The sequence below is a fragment of the Nannospalax galili genome, unplaced genomic scaffold (assembly GCF_000622305.1).
Source record: "Nannospalax galili isolate Female #2095 unplaced genomic scaffold, S.galili_v1.0 scaffold188, whole genome shotgun sequence".
Taxonomy (NCBI): domain Eukaryota; kingdom Metazoa; phylum Chordata; class Mammalia; order Rodentia; family Spalacidae; genus Nannospalax; species Nannospalax galili.
In genome coordinates, this window is record NW_008360325.1 from 3,874,041 (window position 1) to 3,895,680 (window position 21,640).

At 57.1% G+C, this 21,640-nt stretch overlaps 1 protein-coding gene across 5 annotated transcripts in view; it reads left to right on the plus strand.

The window, feature by feature from the left end:
• Positions 1 to 21,550, plus strand: part of Begain (brain enriched guanylate kinase associated) — a 23,220-nt gene extending 1,670 nt beyond the window's left edge. For 4 of the 5 annotated variants that reach the window (XM_008825613.3, XM_008825611.2, XM_008825614.1 and 1 more), the window contains exons 3-7: positions 14,248 to 14,409; positions 15,491 to 15,557; positions 16,126 to 16,233; positions 18,291 to 18,374; positions 19,455 to 21,550. In XM_008825613.3, the coding sequence (XP_008823835.1) occupies positions 14,248 to 14,409; positions 15,491 to 15,557; positions 16,126 to 16,233; positions 18,291 to 18,374; positions 19,455 to 20,792 (1,759 nt within the window). In that variant the 3' untranslated portion in view covers positions 20,793 to 21,550. Of the gene's footprint in view, positions 1 to 9,164; positions 9,226 to 11,532; positions 11,624 to 14,247; positions 14,410 to 15,490; positions 15,558 to 16,125; positions 16,234 to 18,290; positions 18,375 to 19,454 lie in introns of those variants that run through there. The other variant, XM_008825612.2, reaches the window with a different exon arrangement.
• The last annotated feature ends 90 nt before the right edge of the window (positions 21,551 to 21,640 follow it).

Sequence of the window (21,640 nt, forward strand, 5' to 3'; positions counted from 1 at the left end):
CCCGGGGCGGCCGCGGGCGGCGAGGAGCGATGGCTCACCCCGAGCCGGTCCCCGCGACCCTCGCGCTGGCCCCCCGGGATCCCAGCGCCGCGTCCCCGGGGTGGCGCCGACAGTTGTCGCGCCCGGAGCGGTTAAGTTTGAGCCGGGCAGGGATGGAGCCCGCGCGGCCGGCCAGGCCCCACGTCTTGGAGCCATTTTGGGGGAATCCCGCGGCCGCGGCCCGGAGCACCCCGAAGGCCTCCTCCGCAGCTCAACTTGGAGCCGCGCGGGACTCCGAGGGGCTGCGCGCGGCAGGCCGGGGATCAGCCCATTTGAATATTCGCGACTTCTCTGGCGCCCTCACCGTGCCTTCGGGACCCCCACACCCACACCCACACCCACACACACACACTTGTTTTTCTTCCCAGGCCAGGGCCGAGGCTGTGTGCCATCAGGCCTGGCCCTATGGTGCAGAGTTCGGGGCCATTGCCCCTGGCCTGGAGGTCTCCTAGCCTTCCTTCCCAAGGCCAAAATTAGCACCTTGGAGAGAACTGTGGGTAGCAGGCCACTGGTTCCCTAAGGGGCAAGGCCCAACAGAGCCTGGGCCTGGCCCAAGACAGGGCCTGGCTCAAGGAGAGGGGCTGGGCCTTCTCAGCTGACCCTCAGTGTTGGTGAATGGTTTCCAGATACCTAGGTATCTGGGACCAAGTGCAAAGGACCACAGGCCCAGATCAGCATGAACTAGGCTGGGAGGGGTCCAGTCTCTTGGGACCTCAAACCAAAATCTGGTATCAGTGGACCAGGGCCCACCTTACATGGCCCAGGCCCAGGTGGAGGTGGCCAGGCCTAGAGGCCCACATTTGTGGCTATGGTCATAGCAATGGCCTCAGGTCCAAACCCAGACTGCTCACCCCAGGCCAGGACCCTACTTGATGCCCCACATTGGCTGTCACTGTCACCTCCATCCAGTTGGGGAGGGGCTCTGGATGGGGTGACACGACTCAACCCAAATGGACTGGAGGCAAAGGTAGCATTCCGAGCTTCTCTGAAGCCAGCTGGGCCCCTTATGGCTTCCTTCCACTTTCCCTCTCTCCTTATGTTCAGTCAGGGGTCTTGAGCCTCCCCAGGCATGGGAACAGAGACCTGGTCAACCTGATTGGGGACATAGGTGGGCAGATGTCCTGCCCTGAACTGAGGTGGGAGGGGCCTGAGCTGGGGGCAGGGCCTGAGCCCCTGGACTGAATCCTGCCACATGGCCTTCTAGACTTGGGGTCTTGAGGAGGGTCTGTCTGGAATTGGGGTAGGGAAGGTTCCCCCCGCCCCATAATTGGAGGTGATCTCATGTTTTCAGCTGCTGGCCCCCTAGCAGTCTGCTCAAACAGCTTGCTCTAGAACATTCCTTCCCTGCTGGTATGGGTATGGATGACCTCTAGGTTTCTGTCTCAGGTTTAGGGTCCAGCACAAGAACCAAAAGAACCAGAGGCCAAGGGAATCTAGTCTCATGGCCTCCCTCAGGGGAGGTAACAGGATTTGGGGTCCCACAAATCTGGTTTCTGGGAAAGTCCTCCTCCAGGCCTGTTTTCTCAGCTGCAAAATGGGGGTCCCCAAAAAAGGATGTTGGGAAGTAGATGGAAGTGCCTGGTCTGGGGGTCTGGAGCACATTAGCCAGGGCAGAGTATGACCAGGGCAGCCCCAGCCAAGAGAAAAGCTCTTTTGTGGTAGAATGAAAGGGTCTTGGGTACCCAGAGGGACGGTGACATGAGCCTGGTCGTGCCTCCTAGCCCAGAGCATGGTTTCTATATGTATGTCACAGACTGGACTTCAGACATGGCTTGAGCTCTGGGCAGTTGAGCCTTAGTCCCACCCACTCCTTCAGCCCCTAAGGCTTGAGCAGGGGTGGCTCATGCAGAATGGGAAAAATGACTGTGCCCACCAGGCCACAGTGCTTCCTTTTTTGAGCAAGTATGCAGTTGGAGTCTGCTTGCCTTCGCCCCTCTGCCTGACTCCCAGGAAGCCTTTTCCTGTTCTGTTTGACCACACAGCAAACTGTGAAGCTCTAATACCCGCCAGACTGTCCCCCAAGGTTCTTGCCCCATCTGTGTACCAGGCCCAGTGCAGAAAGCTGAAGTCCAGCTGTCCAAAGCAGGCACACTTGCTGGGGACAACCCATTGGGATCTGCCCAAGATGCTCTGGGTACCAGGTTGGGACACTGACCTGGGGTATTGGAGAAAGATTCCTGGGACACCTGAGTTGGGGCTTAGGATGACAAGATAGACAGGACATACCTTAAGAGCACAAAGGCCTCAGGGCTTGGGGAAGTGGAGGTCGAGGGTGAGTCCCTGCCACCTGGAATGAGGTCCCTCTCCTTCCTGGTGCCCCACATGGGCACTCTGAGAGCAGGGCTTGACTCTGACCCCTCAACTTCAGTTGGTCCCAGTGCCTGGCAAGGACCCACACACAAGGGGCTCCCAGTAACACATAATGGGTATGCAGCCATTCTCAGTGATGGCCTGCCCACCCTAGCTCTGGCTCACCATCAGCTCCTGACCCCTGTTCATCCCTGCTCATCTACCCTGTCTCTAGCTGCCTGTAAAACTTTCTGTGACACTTCAGCCCTGGCATGTCCCTGGATCCCAGCTATCCTCTATGCTGGCTCATCTGGTCCCTGGGCAGCCCTTTCTCTATATGAGCTGTGGTTCTTCCTCTGTCCTGGAGAGGTAGAGCTTGGGGTGCTTAGCAAGCCCAAAGCTGCCCCGCTGGTGGGTCATAACTTACCCCCAAAGAGTACAGTAGTCCCCAGGGAAGGAATTCAGAGCAGGTAACCATCTGCAGCATTAGCCTCTAGGTTAGAGCGAGTCTGGGAACCATCAGCAAACTGCCAGCCCCCAAGAACCCCAAGACTCTTCCCCAAGACAGGCCCCACCCTGAGGTTACAAGGACCCTGGTTTTGTGGTACAGGCTCCTGGCTTGGTGAATTTGTGCTATGAGCGGTTCCAACCACGGTTCCTTGGGGCTGACGGCATCTTTGGGAGTCACCCTAGTGACTGACTGTGACTAAGTGGCAGGCATTTTCTAGTGACTGGGCCACAGCGTGTCCACTGTGGTTTTCCGCCTGGGTCATGGTGAACAGAGCTGCTGTGAACATACATGGACAGACATGGACAGATGGTCCTGGGGTGTATGCCGGGCACATGATCAACTTGGGAAGTGGGGCCGGGGTGCTCAGTATTCCCCTGCCACCACCGTCCTCACCACCCTCCACACCATTGGGTGTGGGCAGGGGGCTCTCCTCGCTGGATTCCCTCTTGGGTGGCATTGACGCATTTCCTCCAGGATCGGCTGTGTTCTTGGATTGTAGGAATCTTCACACAGCCTGTTCCAGAAGGGAATGAGCCCCTCCAGAACCTGTTTCTTACCCAAAGCAGCCCTTGTGTGGATGGGATTTTGATTGACTCTATTGCATATTGCAGGCTGAGGTACTGAGGTGGAACTCTGGGACCTCATGCAATACCTGGCAGGCACCCCCCCTCCCCACTGAGCCACACCCCAGCCTGTGTGTCTCTGTCCTCTGATTGGATTCTTTTGTGTCTTGCTTACTGAATCTTAGGCACAGGCTGGGTGGCCTTCCTCTACTTGAACTTGGTCTGTGTGCCCTAAGGTTGGGCTTGTCATTTTCAGTGTTTTAGACATGGACAGTTGCTCATTTATAGATTGTAGGAATCTTCACACAGCCTGTTCCAGAAGGGAATGAGCCCCTCCAGAACTTGTTTCTTACCCAAAGCAGCCCTTGTGTGGATGGGATTTTGATTGACTCTATTGCATATTGCAGGCTGAGGTACTGAGGTGGAACTCTGGGACCTCATGCAATACCTGGCAGGCACCCCCCCTCCCCACTGAGCCACACCCCAGCCTGTGTGTCTCTGTCCTCTGATTGGATTCTTTTGTGTCTTGCTTACTGAATCTTCAGGCACAGGCTGGGTGGCCTTCTTCTACTTGAACTTGGTCTGTGTGCCCTGAGGTTGGGCTTGTCATTTTCAGTGTTTTAGACATGGACAGTTGCTCATTTATTTGGCCGATACCCTGACCCACTCACCCAGGCTGTTCTCCAGGCTGGAACACTGGAGGAGGGTGATGCACCACATTGGCTCCAGAGAGACAGTTATCAGGTAGCCTCACAGATGTCCCAGCATCCTCCTCAGCAGCGCCCCCTTGGGGCCATACATATATCCTTCCTAAAGCCAGGACTGAAGGTGCATTCCAAAGCCTTCAGACCCCTGCTCCCCTAATCCCCTTGTATAACACCTACCCTCCCCCCACCCCCAGGTTAACACATCTGCCCTCCACTGGCCATGTCAACCTGTACTATTCTGCCTCCCTGACCTGAAGATCTGGACTTAGCCCTCTGAGTTGTCACTTGTGTTCATTGATCACAGGCTCAGTGCATTTATTAAGCACCACTGTTTACCAGGAGTATTGTAGTCTCAGAAAACACAGCAAAAACACTCGTGTTAGAGGGAGAAGAAACTTCTCTAAGCATGGAAAATTCACAGTGATGATGCTTTCGAGATGGACATAAAAAGTAGCATTTCTGGGGGCCAGGGCACACAATTCCTTGAGGCTGACCTGGCAAGAACAAACAGACAGGAAGGCCAGAACTCTAGGCAGGCAGGGTCCAGCCAGTGCAGGGGCCTGGTAAGAACAGGGCCCATGGTCTGGAGGCAGGTAAGGCAGTGGGTTCTGGGTAGGGAGGGTCTATAGAATGAGGTCTGCTGAACTGGGAGAGCTGTAGTATGACTTGGTGATGGGCCTGAACTCCTAACACACAGGATGGAGACAGATGTGAAGAGCTGTGTGCTTTCGGGGTACACAGGCTTGGGTCTCCCACCACCAGATCCTCTACTCACCATTTCTTGACTCTTCACCCATTATCCCACCTGGACAGGCTCCTCCCTAAATGAGGTCCTTTGAAGCTTTCCCCCCCACTTCTAAACCTGATCCTACTGGAGGAAGCCTGACATGTTAATTCTCACCAAAGTGTAAAAGACTGCCTCCTCTTGATTTCTCCCTTTAAGGGTCAGGGTATTATAAAGGGACCTGTGACATGGACTGTTCTGTCTTCTCTCTCTCTGTATTGCCCTTCATAGTCTCCTGTCCCCACAGCCCAACAGAGATCTTGTTCTGAAAAGCTTCCTTGATGGAATATGTGGTTTTAAAAAGATAGGGTCACCTGACTTGAATCCCAGGTCTTCACTCAGGGGCTGTGTGGTCTTCAGCAAACTTCTGAACCTCTCTGATTCTGATAGCAGCACCCATTTTAGGTAGATTAAATGCATCTGCATGAACTTGGCAAATGCTGTAGAGACCAACTGTGCTGGTAACTGCTCGCCTCTCTTGAAGGGTCTGCCTTTGCCCTGCTGGGACCTTGTTTCCCCATCCATTGGGCAGGTGACATTATTCCCACTGCGAGGAGGCAACCCTGGCATATCTGGCCTTAGCCAGGGAAGGTAGGGATAGGCAGGGTTGTGGGTGACCAGCCAACTAGAACCAGCCCTCTAGGCTCCTGGCCCCACTGCCCACACCCCTCAGGGCACCAGCTCCATCAGAGGGCATGGCACCCTGAGACCTGAGTGTATGGTGACATTTGAGGAGTCCACCTGGGAAGAGATCACCTCAGCCCCTGCACACACACACACACACACACACACACACACACACACACACACCAGCTCTGAGTTTGGATACCCAGTGTGTCCAGCTATGTCTGGGGATCTCTGGGACACAAGGTTGGCTGGGGCTTTGGTAGTAAGACAGGAGGTGTGGGCTAGTGGGGGTGAGATGGAAGGGGGCCAGCCTGGAACCAGTTCATCCTGGAAACCCTGGGTGTAGAGGTCACCAAGTAGGGACAGTCCAGCCTGCTCAACAGCCCAGGTCACTGTGCCATCCACACCCTCACTGGCTTTATGAGTCCAGAATAGAGGAAGCAGGCCTCCTGCTGATCCAGTTAATGAGTTTGCCCATGTCCGTTGACAGTGGTGAGCAGGGCCTGGGGGTTCGTCCTCAAGCCAGTCCTTTGCCCAGATGGCATCATGACCTCCTCACCTGGGCTCTGAGGGGACGTTTAGGCACCCCTCCAGAGCTATTGTTGACAATGAGACACACCCTGGGGTCTTCTGTCCACCATCCTACACATTGACCCTCCCCTAAAGTGGGATACAGTCTGGGGGGGGGTGAAGGACAGGGACGAGGGGCCCAGGCAGAGTGGACAAGAGACCCAATGAAGCTGGGGGGTGGGGGTCACTGGTGTTCCTGGGACCCATGTGGCTCCTTTTTTCAGACAGCGTTCCCCAGGCTCCTGTTCCTGCTTCACCCCTAGGATGGCCCCCAAACCAGCACTGCCAGCTCCCCACTGTGGGGCATCTCTGGAGCCCATGCCTTACCCTGGCTGACCCAAATCCCACCCCACTCCCAGCCCCCCAGCTCCAAATTCCCCATCTCAGGATATGGCTGCCCTCCTGCCTTCACCCCCAACCCCAGCACAGAATGGTATCCTCCCCAGGATACATGGGGTGACTGCCTCAAGGTCAGTACCTATGCTGAGAGCAGACTAGGACCAGAGGCTAGAAGAAAAAATGGGGTTTCAGGGATGAGGGGTGCTGGAAGAAGGGGAGGTCTCGGATCCATCCTGTGGACAGTGCCAGTAGGAGGATAGGGCATGTCCAGGACCCTCCAGGAATGGGGTGGGGCAGGTCTTGGGAGGGTGAGGGCTTCCTGTGGGCTGTGCACATAGCCAAGGTATTGGGACACCTGGAGTCAGAAGCATTGGGGGACCTCGGCAACCATGTGCTGCTTGCTGCTGGGGTCAGTATAGGTGTGTGTACCCAGGGGAGGGAACAGGCTGGTGCTTGGAGGAAGGCATGAAGATCACCCTCCAAGGAGGCTGGGAAGAAGTAGCCAGCCATCCAGAAGGCAGGTGAGGGCTAAGAAGGGACCAACAAGAGCCTGGTGGGAACATGCAGACAGTGAAGATAGTCTGCACAGCCAGGAGCAGTGCAGGCAGTGTCTGGAGAAGGTGGTTACTGAAGTGTGAAAAGAAGCCATCTATTGGACTGCTGAAGAGAATGGTCTAGAAGGAAGGAGGATGGATGGTTCAGAAGTGAAGGAGAGACCAGCAGAGCCCACTGGAGTTAGTGCAGGGTAGGCAGGGACTGGAGAGTTGCTGACCACCATGTGTGGCAGGCATGTGATGCCAAGTGTCAGGGCAGATGTGGGTGGGTGGCATGTGGGGGTGACATCTGTGGAGGTTCCCTTGGTTGGTTTCCTGTGCTCCCCTGCTGTGGATGACTGGGAGGAGAACGTGCTGGAGGTGGGGCAGAGTGATGAAGGGTGGGGTCGCAGGGGAAAACGAGGCACAACACCATGGTGCCCTCAGTGGCTCGGAAGCACATTTCCTGCCATCCATGTGGGTGTGGGCACTGAGTCTCCAGGTGGTCCTCCACAAGGTGGAGTTTGCCTGGTTAGAAATATGCAGAGAGAGCCAGGGAGGACACATGCAGGGGGATAGAAGGTGGGCAGGGGGCATGGTGTTGGCCTTGGATTTGACTCCTTCTACCTCTGTGTACTCCTTTCACCCTCATCACTGACCTAGACAGGTCATGCTGAAACCAGTGCTCCCTGCCCCAGAGCCCCCTCTCCCAGCCCCAGGCTCCAGAGCCCCTCACATCCTGTCCCTCTCTTCTCTGCCAGTGCCTGTGACTGAAGAGGTTAATAAAGCCCCTAATTAGGGAGTATGGGGGGTCACAAAGCCTGGCTGAGCCCAGTACAGACCACCTGTCCTGGGGGCAGGGAACAGGGTGGCCTCCCTGGAGGAGGATGGAGTGAAACACAGAACAGGGAAAAGACGTCCCAAGCAAGGCAGTTGTGTGTGCCAGGGCCTGCTGGCTTCAGCTGTCCTGGGCACCTGGCTTTGCTCACATCAAGGGCTGTCCAGGCCACAGTACCCAGCTCTCAGCACTGGGCTCTTTTAGCAGAGGGGATTGATGGGACAGGGCTACAGCTGTGGTGGCTAGTTAGTCATAAAGGCACATGCTAGCTTGTGCCTTCCACCCTGGCTGGGTACTGACACCTGAGATCAACGGTGAGCAGCCCACAGGATCAAGGGGGCAGGTAACCAGCCAGGTCAAGTGTCCCCTTAGGAATGACACCGAGTAGGCTGTCAGAGGAGGTGACCATGCAGGTGGGGACTGTCCTGAGAGACTGTCCCCGGCCCAGGAAACACCGAGGACAAAGGCCCTGAAGTGGGAAAGCAGTCAGGGGCCCCAGGGCAAGCACAGAGGCTGGGACAGTAGTGCCCTGAGAGGTGAGAACCTGGGCTTTTAGTCTGAGTACAGTGGCTAGGCCAGAGCATGGTCTGCTTAGCTTTAGAAATGGGCCATCCAGCTGCTGAGGAGAGGTCAGAGTTGAGAAGCCAGGGTGTCAGAGGAGACCTAGGCACCCTGAACTCAGCAGAAGGCAGGATGTTGACTCAGCCACCCAGGGGAGCAGCTGCTAGCCACTTCCAGGGGGGGTGGGCCCTGGACCTTCAGGTGGGGAGGAGTTAACTTGGGCAGGCTGCACAAGTTCCTGGCAAAGGGGACACAGGGACAAAGTCACCAAGATGAGAAAGTGCCCTCAGCCTGTGGAGAATGACAAGCAATTTGGCGTTGCTGGAGCATGACTGCTGGGGCCAGGCTGAGCCACGCCAGAGAGGAAGGCAGGCTGAGCCCAGGCATGCTGCAGGGCCCCCGAGAACGCCAGCAACTTGGGGCTGCTGCAACTCTGTGGCCCTTCGCTGACCCTGGGACAGTGACCAGGAGCCCAGCCCTATCTCAGCGCAATGTGGACCGGCAGGCAGTCGCCAAGAAGACATAGGTATGAGTCCCCTGCAGGACAGGTGGCCCAGTGTGGTGAGAAAGGACCCCCAGAGGCAGGAGCTACACCTTCTGCTCCCCAGAGGATCTGAGCATCCAAGAAAGGAGAGGCCATCCAGGTGGGGAGGGGGCATGGATAAAGTCTGCAGGGTAGAGGTAAGGGCAGTGCCTAGGGGGTACTCAGGAAGGAATGAGGTGGGAGGAAGAGATTGGCAGGCTCAAGAGCCTTCAGCCACATGTCTATAGTCAGTTACCAGAACCTTCTTTCTCAGCTGTGTACACTGAAGGAGCACAGAGCCGCAGGGCTCCACAGGTGGCTGTGGCTGTCTAAGGTCTAAGGTACGTGATAGCATCCGACTTGACTGCCATGACGGGGAAGCCCTAATCCATGCTGCCATGCCCTTAATGTCCTGAGCTTTCTCAACCCCTAAGGACCCTTGCTGGCCCCTCAAAGCTAGTTTGGCCCCAGAATCAGGCATTTCCTAGTGGAAGAAGACAGACATGCTGACAGGTGGCACTCCCGCCCCCACCCCAGTCCCTCCCTAGGGCCCATAACTAGGCGGACGTGTGCTCTAGGCAGACTGATAAGTAGCACATGCTGGGGGTCTACCCCATCTCTTCAAAAGCAACACCAGGGGCAGATGTCACCTGATGCCAACACTCCCGCCCCCACCCCAGTCCCTCCCTAGGGTCCATAACTAGGCGGACGTGTGCTCTACACAGACTGATAAGTAGCACATGCTGGGGCTCTACCCCATCTCTTCAAAAGCAACACCAGGGGCAGATGTCACCTGATGCCACTCAAGGACACTTAAGTCCAGGCTGTTGGTTTGGGATCACTGAGGCCAGGTCTCAGGTCAGATGACCTCATTGGCCTAGGCTAGGGAAAATACTGGTCCTGTTGGGGCTTCCCAGCCTGTATGTGCCTCTCTGTACCTGCAGGCCTCTGCTAGCACCCACAGCCTTCATCAGATGGCTCAGCATATTTCCTCCACCTTCTCTCCCTGGGGAGCCCCAGAAGGGACCAAACTGGTTTTCTTCTCACTCCCCAGACATACCTGACAGTCTTGGGACTGTGGCTTAACCTCTCTGGGGCCTATTCTCATGTCTGGGCAGTGTTCCCTATACCACAGGCTACACTGACAGCTTCCATGTGTTACCTGGCTCAGAACAAGGGCAAATGCCCTGTGAGTGACCAGGGCAGATACTTGGCCCAGGCATGCCCAGCTCTTCCCTGAAGCTCCATTTCCCCCTAGATGCCAGACTTCAGTGCTGAGTTACCCAAGCTTCTGAGACCCCCGTTGAGTGGCAGCTTGTTGGCAAGGGCCATGCAGAGGACACCATAGTCATTGCTGGCCTTGGCCAACCAAGAAGGGAAGCGGTCCAGCCTGTGCTGCCCCTGGCTTCCTCAGCAACCTTTCGGGTCATTTTCTGAGATGGCCCCCAGGAGGGCTTTCCTGAATCTGTTTACCCAGAAGCCAAGCCACTGACATCCACCTACTCACCCACCTCTAGTGCATGCCACTCACTGTGAAGTCAGCTTAGGACCAGGAGGGGCCACCATGGGAAGGGCTAAGAGCTCCCCCTGACCTCTCCTAGCCCATCACTTGATGCTCATAGGAAATTTTTTTTCTTCAGATTTTTCATCTGTAGAAAAGATGACAAATCCAGAAAAGTATAAAATGTTTTCAGTTACCCAGCATTCCACCACCCAGGGATAACAAATGAACATTCCTGTCCTTCTCTGATGGTCTGTGCAGTGAGTCTTTTAAATGGGATTATGTAGCTCTCAGCACGTCTGCCTCACCCTGAAGCCCACTTTGAGAGTCTGGTTTCTGGGCCAGGAGCTTTTGTGGGTGTAGCTGGCCTCCTTCGATGGACACTTGATCCCTACTTTCTCTGAGGATAGCACTGTGACCCTGAGCATCCCTGCACCTGTGTCTGCTCAAGGTCATGTCCTGGACCTGACAGATTCCAGGAAGGTGAACCCTTACCACAAGTGCATTGGAGGCTGGGCAGGTATCCCATAATCCTCCATCAGGGCAGTGTTGGAGCAGGGCTGAGCCAGACCTGCTTCCTCTCTCAGTAGCTACCCACTGTTAGCCCAGACCAGTCACAGGCAGGGGTGGCTGAGCAGGAGCCCAGGGGAGGATGAAATGGGCCCTGGACCCCTAATGTTCACAGGACACTCATGTGGCTGTCATTATATGTCAGTTAATGTGGCCTTCCTACAGGGAGGAACCACCTATCCCATCACCCTCCTTGTCCCTCTGACCAGGAGATCATGTGCACTAGGGGCAGAGCCTACTAGAAACCAAGCCTCAGAATAGGACAGGCACTGAACAAACTCATAGCAGGAACTGGAAGACTGTCTCCCCATGACACCCCTGAAGCTAAGGTAGAGGATGTAGGCTTGTGGGTGGGAACAGAATAAACCTGGCTGGTGACCAACAGACCCTGCCACCATGGGACTCAGTGCCACCAATGAGCTCAGAGCCTTTGGAACAACCAGCAGACTAGCAGGTGCACAAGCCAGGTCCCTCCTCCCACAGCACAGCCCCCCCATCTCTTGGCCTCTGCCCAGGGCTGTGGCCCCACCCTGTGCCCCCCACTTGTTCTGAGTAGCTCTGTCCTCTTCACCCACAGGCTGCGCAGCCCCTGGGTGCCCTCATGCCTCGGGTCACCCCATGTGTCTGCAGGGCCACCTGGCCAGGTCCTCACCCTCACTCTGGGACAGGTAATAAACCTGTTGTCTCCACCCCCACACCCCCACTCCTTAGTGTCTGCGTCTGTGCCCAGACGTGTGTCTCATGTCTGTGTCCAGCTCCCCAGGACAGACTCAAAAGAAGAAGGACCAACATGTTGCCTCACACCACAGCTCCATCCTTGGACTCCTGTGAGTGGCCACAGACCTTACAGATGGAAGGACTCCTGCAGGCCCCTCTTATGGTCAGCACTCTAATGCTTGTCCGTGGTCTTCCAGTGGACAAGGAGGAGACTGGGACACACAGTCACTGCAGGGGCTGGGAGTGCTGACTTCACTGACTAGGACACAACCAGAGAAAAGCTACTTCACTGCTAGGAAGGGAAAGGTGCTGGCTGCTCCAGGCTCCTCAGCCCCCTCCCCTGTGCATGTTAAGATGCGTTTTCCGAATGTGGGGGCGGGGCCTGGTCTAGCTTCCCCCTAGCCTTCCAGTGGCCTGGCAGCCCCCACCCCCACACGGTAGCACCTCTCACAGCATTCCATGGTGTTGGGTGGTTCTGGTACTCAGCATAGGAAAGAAACCAATGACAGCCCTGCTCTCTGAATGGGCATACCCTTCTGCCTTGCAGATGTGAAAACTGAGGCCCTGAGATGGGAGGACACTGGGTGGGAATTGGTGTAGCTCACCCAGGAAACCAGCAGGGTCCTCTCTGTTCAGAGTATCTGGGCAGCTGCATCCCCAGGGCATGGCCAGATGTGAGGAAGAGGTTTGAGAGGGGTCTCCCAGGTCCTCTCCAGGGTCTGGGATGGATAGCTGAGTGTGTTGGTACACAGGGGCTGTCAGGTGGCTGGACTGGTAGCAGTAGGACACAAACTGGTAGGTGGAGCCCAAGGGAGAGGCCAGCTCGACACAAGACCCAGGAGGGGCTGGGTGTGGCTGGATGTGGAGATGGGGCTCAGGTGAGGTACAGTGGTAAGCCAGGCCAAGCCCAGGCAAGGCCTGCAGCTGGGACAATACCAGAATGGATGACACCAGGCTGGACAATTCCAGACTCAAGGGGAAGATGCCCTAGGGACATCATCAGCGTCTGAATTCCCCGGATGTGTGTCTGGGTCAGGGGCCTGAGTGATGGAGCCGTTGGAGCAAGTAGTCTGGGGTGCAGCTCAAGGTGGATGGCTATGAGGACTGGGTGGGGCAGGAAGGGCTTGTGGACCAGGGAGTCACCCCATGTGTCTGAAAGGCCACTGGAGGCTCAGGGTAAACCAGGCTCTATGTAGTGTTACTTCATTTTAGGTACTAGCCCACATAGATCCTGTCACCTCCCTTACAGCAGGTCCTGCTGGCTCCCAAGGCAGAGGAATGGAAGGATGGGGTGACCCTGGTTGGGTTCTGCCAGTGAGGGAAGAGTCTGAACCTGTGGAGGTGGGGCCACGGGCAGGCGGGGCACTAGAAAGGGCAAGGCTGAGTGTGAGAGTCTGGCACGCTGCAGGTATAGGCTTGGGAGGGCTCATCCTAGAGGCTAAAGGACAGTGAGAGTGCTGGCAGAGGGGCCAGCAGGGCAGATGGAGAGTCCTCCTGTGGCCTGTGACCGGGAACCCATACAAGGAACCTTCCAACCTCAGTGGCTGCTGCCCACCCCAACCCACACACACTGGATGCAATGGGTACTCCAGGAAGACTGCCACCCCACAGAGGAGAAAATGCCTCAGTAAAGGGTGGATGGGGGGTGCTGCCTAGAGGAGAGTGGTGTGCAGACAGCTGGGCGGTAAAGCACCTAGCAGCTGGGCCTGTGTGGTAGAACAGGGCTCCTTGCCTTGGGCTTACCTAGGGTTAGTCTCTATTGGGGACTGACTCTTAGGAGGGCCCGCCCCTTACCTTTGGCCTAGGTGAAAACCCAGGAATGCTTAATGGGGGTTGGTTGATGTGAGCCCAGGTGACATGTGCAGCTTACAAGGACTCCAGGTTGAGGACACAGCTCTGAGGGGACACCTACCAGGCCTCTATACCCCTCACTTGGGTTTGGGTCAGGGAGGTCCCCAGAATGCAGAGAAGCTCCATTGTGTGGGGAAAAGTGGAACCCTAGGAGCTCTGGAAGATTCTTTAGGGAAAGGGCTCCCCAACAGGCTGGGGCTTTGCTGAATTTCCGGGCTGTGTGTAGTCTCGATGGCTGTTGTCGGGGGACCTTGCTTGAGCTAGGGGCATTGTCACCAGTGACCCACTCCTGGACCCAGAGGGGTGAAACAGTGTGTTGGAGCACACATATAACCAGGAGATGGTCTGGTAAAGGGCTACAAGTGTCCACTCACGGTCTGGGTTTCCTCACCCCAGAGCTGAGGAGGAGCAGACTGCCAGCAGACCTGTTGTGCCATGTAGATGTCAGCTCCATGAGGGAGGCATGAAGGCCATGTTCTCTTGGCTGACAACACAGGGATTTTCTTGTGACGGGTACAGGTAGAGGTCTGAGCATGAATACCAGGGCAGCCACAGAGCCCCTGACCCTGGACGGGGCCAAGTGCCACCACTGCTGGAGGAGGTGTGTATCAGTGTGTGTGCCAGCATGTGTAAGTGCGGTTGGGTGCATGGTATGTGCCCACAGCATGCCTCAGTTTCCCCATGCTCAGTGCTGTGGCCTGGCTGGCTGCCGGGTGTCTTGCAGCGCGCTACAGGAACAGAAGGGCGAGCTGCGCAAGCGGCTGTCCTATACCACTCACAAGCTGGAGAAGCTGGAGACCGAGTTCGACTCCACACGCCACTACCTGGAGATTGAGCTCCGCCGTGCCCAGGAGGAGCTAGACAAGGTCACAGAGAAACTGCGCAGGTGAGATGGTGGGGAGCGGGGGTCAGTTCAGCACCAGCCCAGCTCTGAGGGATGTTCGGCCCCACCCACAGATGGGGAACCCAGAACCAGACTTCAGTCAGGGTGTGGCAGGCTCTCACAGTGCTTTCTCCAAGACCCGGCTCCTACCGCCTCATACATTCTCTGTGAGCCAGCAGCAGCACAGAAGGAGCCACTTGAGAGCCCTGCTGGTGCGCAAAGACCACTGAACGTAGGCTAATGTACTGAGAGGCGGACCAGACTCAAAATGTTTTCCCCCTGCACATTTGTTTTTCTGAACCCTATTGCACACTTCCTGCATTTAAACACAAAGTGCAGACTGCCGTTGGCTGAGTTTGTTTTACATATTTAGAGAGCAGCAGCTGGTGCTGCCCTGAGGGCAGTGTGTCCCCTGCAGAATGGCCCCATTCTTCTGGGCTTCTGAAAATCCCCACTGAGCTATATGGAAGTCAGGCTGGGGCAGTGCAGCCAGGCTTTGGTTAAAGTCCTGGCTTTGCCACTTACTACGTTAAGCATCTCTGTGTCTATTTCCCATTGGCAAGATGGCCAGTCACACTGCAAAGGTTGTCAAAAGGACACATGGTCATCGTGCCCAGTTCCCCTGCCACCAGCAGTAGAAGCACGGCACCTGGTACCTGCCTAACACTTGGCTGTATGCCCTTTTCCGGAGGGAACCATGTCTTGGCACTCAGCCTACGGCTACACACACACTGCCTCTCCCCTCTAGTGTGCAGTTGAGCTAGAAACCACACTGCCAACTTATAAGACCTGCGTGTAAAGTGAGTGAACTGGCCCTGTATGTGGACCTGACAGGCCCTTCTTGTCTCCAAGGAGTCCTGTGAATAGGCAGAACAGTGCCTTTGACCCTGGTCCAGAAGCCTCAGTGGGAGTGAGCTCTGATCACATCTTAAGCTCAGACATTATATCAGGTGGGGCTGGGAGGACGAACTCAAGAGTCCTAAGAGCCATGTCAAGCAGGATGTGATGGTTATAAGGGTCCCAAGGGTTGTAGGAAAGCCAGACCCTGCATACTCGGTTGTGACCTCATTGCTTCCTGCTGCAGGATTCAGAGCAACTACATGGCACTGCAGAGGGTCAACCAGGAGCTGGAGGACAAGCTGTACCGCATGGTGAGGCCCCGACAACATGCACCCCAATGCCTTACAGGACCTTGCAGGGCTTGAGTCATCGGCTTGTTTTCCTGAATGGGAGATGTTCTTAGGATGAAAATGAGATGGGGCCCGAGGCAGCCCAGCCCAGACAGACAGTAAGGAGGATGACTGAGGGGTTCTGCACCCACCCTGTTTTAGGATGAGAAGGTTCTTTTCGTTCTAGTTTGGTAACAGATGAAGAAGGGCTGGGCAGTCCTAGGGGCTGGGCCTGGATAGGAGCCCTTTCCTTCCTAAGCATCAGTCTCCCAGCTTGTTAGTAAGATGGACACGTCAGACTGTCCGTCCCAATCCTGAAGCAGGACATCGGGCAGGGGACTGAGGCCTAGTGGCAGTGACTGACTTAGGCTGGTCCAGCTTGTCAGCAGTGGGGTGGGATTTGAACCTGGGTCAGTCTATGTGCTTAACCTCTGCCTTTGACCCTCTGAGCACCTTGTCATTAACAGCTATTGGGCACATGAAGGCCTGACCAATAGTTGGGTCTCACCACTGACCACTGACCACTCCTCCTTTTGTACCCATCACCTAGGGCCAACACTATGAGGAAGAGAAGCGTGCGATGAGCCACGAGATTGTCGCCCTCAACAGCCACCTGCTGGAGGCTAAAGTGACCATCGACAAGCTGTCGGAGGACAACGTGAGTGCTGTGTGCATTCAGCCCCTGGAGGGCTGCAGCAAGTGTCTACTGGGGGCTTTCCAGGGCCATTCTGAGTCAGAGGGATCCAGCCAAGCTCAGGGGAGAAGTGGATGGACAGGGCAGTGATGACTTAGAGTGCCCATGGAAGCTGGGGAAGGACAGACCCTCTGCTGGAAGGAATGGAGGTGGGGTGCAGGAGGCCCCAAGCCACTAGGACTCTTGACTTCAGCCAGCCCCAGTGTCCTATCACAGCTGTGTGGTCATCCAGAAACCACATGAGTCAGGCCACCCACCCTCCACTAGCCCCAAGGGCTGACTGCAGACACACTAATTAGCCTCTGCTCCTTGGTAGATCCTGTAAGACTCTGATATTATGGTATAACCAACGCACACTAAAATAAATAATAATTTTAAAAGTTGCTGCCCAGACCACTAAGTCCATGTGGGGAAGGTAGACAGTAGACTACGCAGCCAGCAGACTGAGTAGCGTGTTAGATGTACCAAGTGTCCAGAGGAAAAGAGATGCAGGACCAGCACCTCATGCCAGACTGTGAATTTCACTGGGGCATGTCCAGAAGAGGCTGCTGAGCCCAGAGAGGAAGGAAAGGGAAGCGAGACGTGCAGGTGTCTAGCGAAAGAGCCCTTTCCTCAAACTGAAAGCCTCATGGAGCCAAGGGGACCTGAGAGTGTGGGGCGAAAGCAGAGAAGATAACAGGGAGCTGGAGGGAGGGGAGGAGGAAACACCAAGGACATCTGTCAGGGAGTAGCCAGTAAGATTGGTAGGGGACACCAGCCATGTGTCCTGACCTTGAAGACAGGAGAGTGTGACCCTCTGTGAACTGGCCTTCTGGTTCACCAGCTGCTGAGATAGCAGCTAAGGGGCACTGAAAGGAGTCCTTGGGATTCAGGGACTTGGAGGTCAGTGGCTGAGTGGCCTGCACTCTTCCCAGAGTGGGGCAAGTGGGAGGTTCCAAGTATAGACAACTCACACAGGGAGCGTGGCTCTAGGAATAGGTAGAGAGAGCATGGACCATGGGCAGGCCCTGAGGAAGCTCAGGCTTTTCCAACCTCGAAAGAGGTAGACAGTCCAGGGGTCTTGGTGTCAAGCCAGGGGCTCTGGCCAGTGTGGCATCTTCCCCTGCAACAATGTCCATCACAGAGACTGTCCAAGGTCACCTGCTTCTCCAAGTAACATTTGCTACTCACTGTGGCTTGGTGGGGGCTCAAGAACCAACCTGGACTGTGCCCACAGCCCTCTGGTGCCAGTGGCAGCTGGCCTGGAGTCTCACAGGGGCCGAGTTGAGACTCTGTATTCCTAGGACGTTCAAGGAAGAGTTGAGAGGGACTGGAGGACTCAGGTTCCTTCCCCTGTGCAGGCCCAGTGCAGAGGCAGGATGGAGGGGAGCAGCTCAGAACACTAGTCCTGGTCAAGTGGGGCTGCCTTTGGGCAGCACTGGTGGGTCCTGGGTCTTCTGGGCAGCCCGTGAGCTGCTGGAGCCAGCCTGGACGTGGTCCTAGAGGGCAAGAGTACACAGCCCAACACAGGCACATGCAACAGAGATTCCAAAGATGAAAACACCCCTCGTTCCTACTGTTTGCATCTGTTTTCAGCTCAGAAGGCTGAGCACCTGGGGTCACATACCTCCCTGACCTGGGCCCAGCACTAAGGCTAGGTGACTCTCTGAGAACAGGGTATGAGCAGCAATTAGACCAGGATGGAAGGGCTGGGGCTCATCCCCATCCTTGATTTATGCCTGACACTCCCACTAAGTTATCTTTGGAGGGACTCTGGAAGAACAGGAAGCCCAGGCCTGGTAGCTTGGGAACCTCCTGTAGCTCCGGGCTGATGGGGGTCCATCTGTGGCTTCCCCAGCTCACAGAGAGCCCCATGTACCGCTAGGTCAGAGCAAGCCATCACCTACAGTGAGAATGTGGAACCCAGACAGGGAATGGGCTGGAAGCAGCTGCCCTGCCTGCTGTGCCCTCCCCGCCGTCACCCTGCTGGCATCCGGCACTGACCAGGGCAGCTGCGCCAAACACCTTCTCTTGTCTTCTAGGAACTCTATAGGAAGGACTGCAATCTAGCGGCCCAGATGCTGCAGTGCAGCCAGACCTACGGCAGGGTCCATAAGGTGTCCGAGGTAACGTGGCCCCGCCCCACAGCCAGGCCCGCCCCGCCCCAGGATCACTCGGCTCTTTTTGGGCCCTCCCACCCCGAAGCCTCTCCCCACCCTCAAGGAGGAAGCTGCCGCTGGGTGAGCCTGAACCCTCGTCCTTCGCACACCTGGGTCCTGGCTTCCTGATGGTGACAGGCACCCCCACACCCCACTTCCCAGAGCCATCCTAGTCCACTTGAGCAGCCTGCCCTGTTGCCTTTGGGAACCGTTCCTTGTCCCTGGATACTCAATACAACAGGAACTCTTGTCTGTGCCTCACAGTGGCCCTCGGGCCTAGCCACAATTAGAGATAGGTTCATACCGGAGAAGAAACAGACATCAGGCACCGGTATCACCGAGACCACATGGAGTGTGCTGGCAGCAGAGCTCAGAGTCAGCACCAGGCTGCCTGCTACCAAAGGGCAGAGCCCATCCTGCCTATCTGTGACCACCCTAACCAGACTATCTACCCTGCCCACATGCACAAGAACTCTCCTACCTAGACCCCTGTCCGTGTCCTCATTCCCGGGGCCCAGCCACACCTGCAACACTCACAAAATGGATCAAACAGTAGCGGGACATCCCCCACCTGCCACCAGGCACTCAGAGAAAACTGGGCGCCTGGCACTGGCCCCTCAATCTTTGTTGCATCTGTTTCTGAGTCTGTCTCATTGAGCAGTAGGTGGGCAGTGTGACTGGGGAGGGGCCCCCTAGACCCGGTAAGCCTGCAAAAGCCAGTCACCCCTTATTGGGCAGGATCCGGAAAGGGGGCCTGAGACAGGCTAGGTTCCAGCTTCTGCGGACTGACCGCTGGTTCTGCTGGGCCCCGTTGGGAGTAGGGTGGGGCGGGTAGAGGTGATGGGGCTCCCCAGGTGCTGAGACGTTCTTGTCCTTGGGAGTTAAGTTGGCTCCCTGCTGGAGCGAGGTGAGAAGCCTGGGAGATCTGTCGTCCATCCATTTGTCTGTCTGTCAGTGACTCTGGTGTGGTCCTGGCCTCGGGGCCAGGGCTGAGCCGCTGTGCTATGACCTGTCCCCATCTTCCTCTCCTCCCCACGCCTGTTCCAGCTGCCCTCGGACTTCCAGCAACGTGTGAGCCTACACATGGAGAAGCACGGCTGCAGCCTGCCTTCCCCGCTCTGCCACCCGGCCTACGCCGACAGCGTCCCCACCTGCGTCATCGCCAAGGTGCTGGAGAAGCCGGATCCTGCCAGCCTGTCCTCCCGCCTGTCGGATGCCTCGGCCCGCGACCTGGCCTTCCGAGACGGAGTGGAGAAGGCAGGCGCACGGCCCCCGTACAAGGGGGACATCTACTGCAGCGACACGGCCCTCTACTGCCCAGAAGAACGGCAGCATGACCGGCGGCCGAGTGTGGACACGCCAGTGGCCGACGTGGGCTTTCTGCGGGCGCAGAACTCCACCGACAGCGCAGCTGAGGAGGAAGAGGAGGCGGCGGCCTTCCCCGAGGGCTTCCGGCATGAGGCCTTCCCTGGCTACGCGGGCTCGCTGCCCACGTCCAGCTCCTACTCCAGCTTCAGCGCCACGTCCGAGGAGAAGGAGCACGCGCAGGCCAGCACGCTCACCGCCTCGCAGCAGGCCATCTACCTGAACAGCCGCGACGAGCTCTTCAACCGCAAGCCGCCTGCCGCCACCTACGACGGCAGCCCTCGCTTTGGCAAGGCCACGGCCGCCGTGGCAGCCCCACTCGAGGCCCAGGTGGCCCCAGGGTTTGGGCGGACAGTGTCTCCATACCCTGCCGAGCCCTACCGCTTCCCGGCCTCCCCAGGCCCCCAGCAGGCGCTGATGCCCCCAAACCTGTGGAGCCTGAGGGCCAAGCCAGGGGGTTCACGGCTTGCTGGGGAGGACATTCGAGGCCAGTGGCGGCCCCTGAGCGTGGAGGATGTGGGGGCATACTCCTACCCTGCCGGCACCGCAAGCCGTGCCTCACCCTGCAGCTTCTCAGAACGTTATTACAGTGGCAGCGGTGGCAGCCCAGGCAAGAAGGCTGAGGGCCGGGCCAGCCCCCTCTATGCCACCTACAAGGCCGACAGCTTCTCGGAGGGCGATGACCTCTCCCAGGGTCACCTGGCTGAGCCCTGCTTCCTCCGAGCAGGTGGCGACCTGAGCCTCAGCCCCAGCCGCTCAGCTGACCCTCTCCCTGGCTATGCACCCAGTGAGGGGGAAGGGGATAGGCTCGGGGTGCAGCTGTGTGGGGCTGGCAGCAGCCCTGAGCCCGAGCATGGTTCCAGGGACTCCTTGGAGCCCAGCTCCATGGAGGCCTCCCCTGAAATGCACCCTGCAGCCCGTCTCAGCCCCCAGCAGGCATTCCCGAGGACTGGCGGCTCCGGGTTGAGCCGTAAGGACAGTCTCACCAAGGCCCAGCTCTATGGAACCTTGCTCAACTGACTGCCACCAGCAGGCTGCAGTCAGGGCCCCACCCACCCCTCCCCATCCCATCCAGGGCATAGCTGAACCACATGCCTCCTGCCCCTGCCAAGTAATACCCAGTTCCTCCCAACCCTCACCCATCACCCCAGTAGAGCCTGAGAGTACCCTCTCTACCATCATCTGTCCACCCCAGCCACCACTGCGCACCCAGTACGCTTTCACATACTGCGCCCTTTCCCGAAGTGAGCATCCCCCGTTTTTTAAGTGAAACTATTTTTATAGGGTAAAGGGTGTTTCTTCACGCACTTGCCTCCAGCTCCTGGACGGCAACCTTGGCCTTTCCCACATGAAGCTCCTTCATTTTCTGGTGAGGGTGCGTGGGGCCTGCCCCAGGGGGAGGGAGGCCAGGGCCCTGGGGAGGCCACTCTCCACAAGTGGAGAGAAGCCAACAAGCCAGTAACAAGGGATCCCTGAAGTTCTGTACACCGAGAAGGGGAACTGAAGCCACTTAGGGCACAGGAAATGTCTTACACACCCGTCTCTCAGTGCAGCCAGCACTCCACCCTGAGCTCTGCCACAGCCCATAGGCCTGAGCGGGGCTGGGAACACCCCAGAACAGCCGGTGCTCGTTCCTCCCTGCCCCCGCTCCTGCCACCACCTGACTCTACCTCAGACATGAGGCCCCTCCCACCCCTGTGCACCTGTCGTCTGTGATGCATGCTGTCCCGTTACTATTGTACTTTGCATTCATTAATAAAGGACACCAGTAGAAAGAATCCGGGTTCGGGTTGCTTCTCTCTGGGCGCCTTCAGTTTCAGGAGCAGGGTCCTCTTGCCCTCTCAACCAGGTTGGACTCCTTCCTTGCA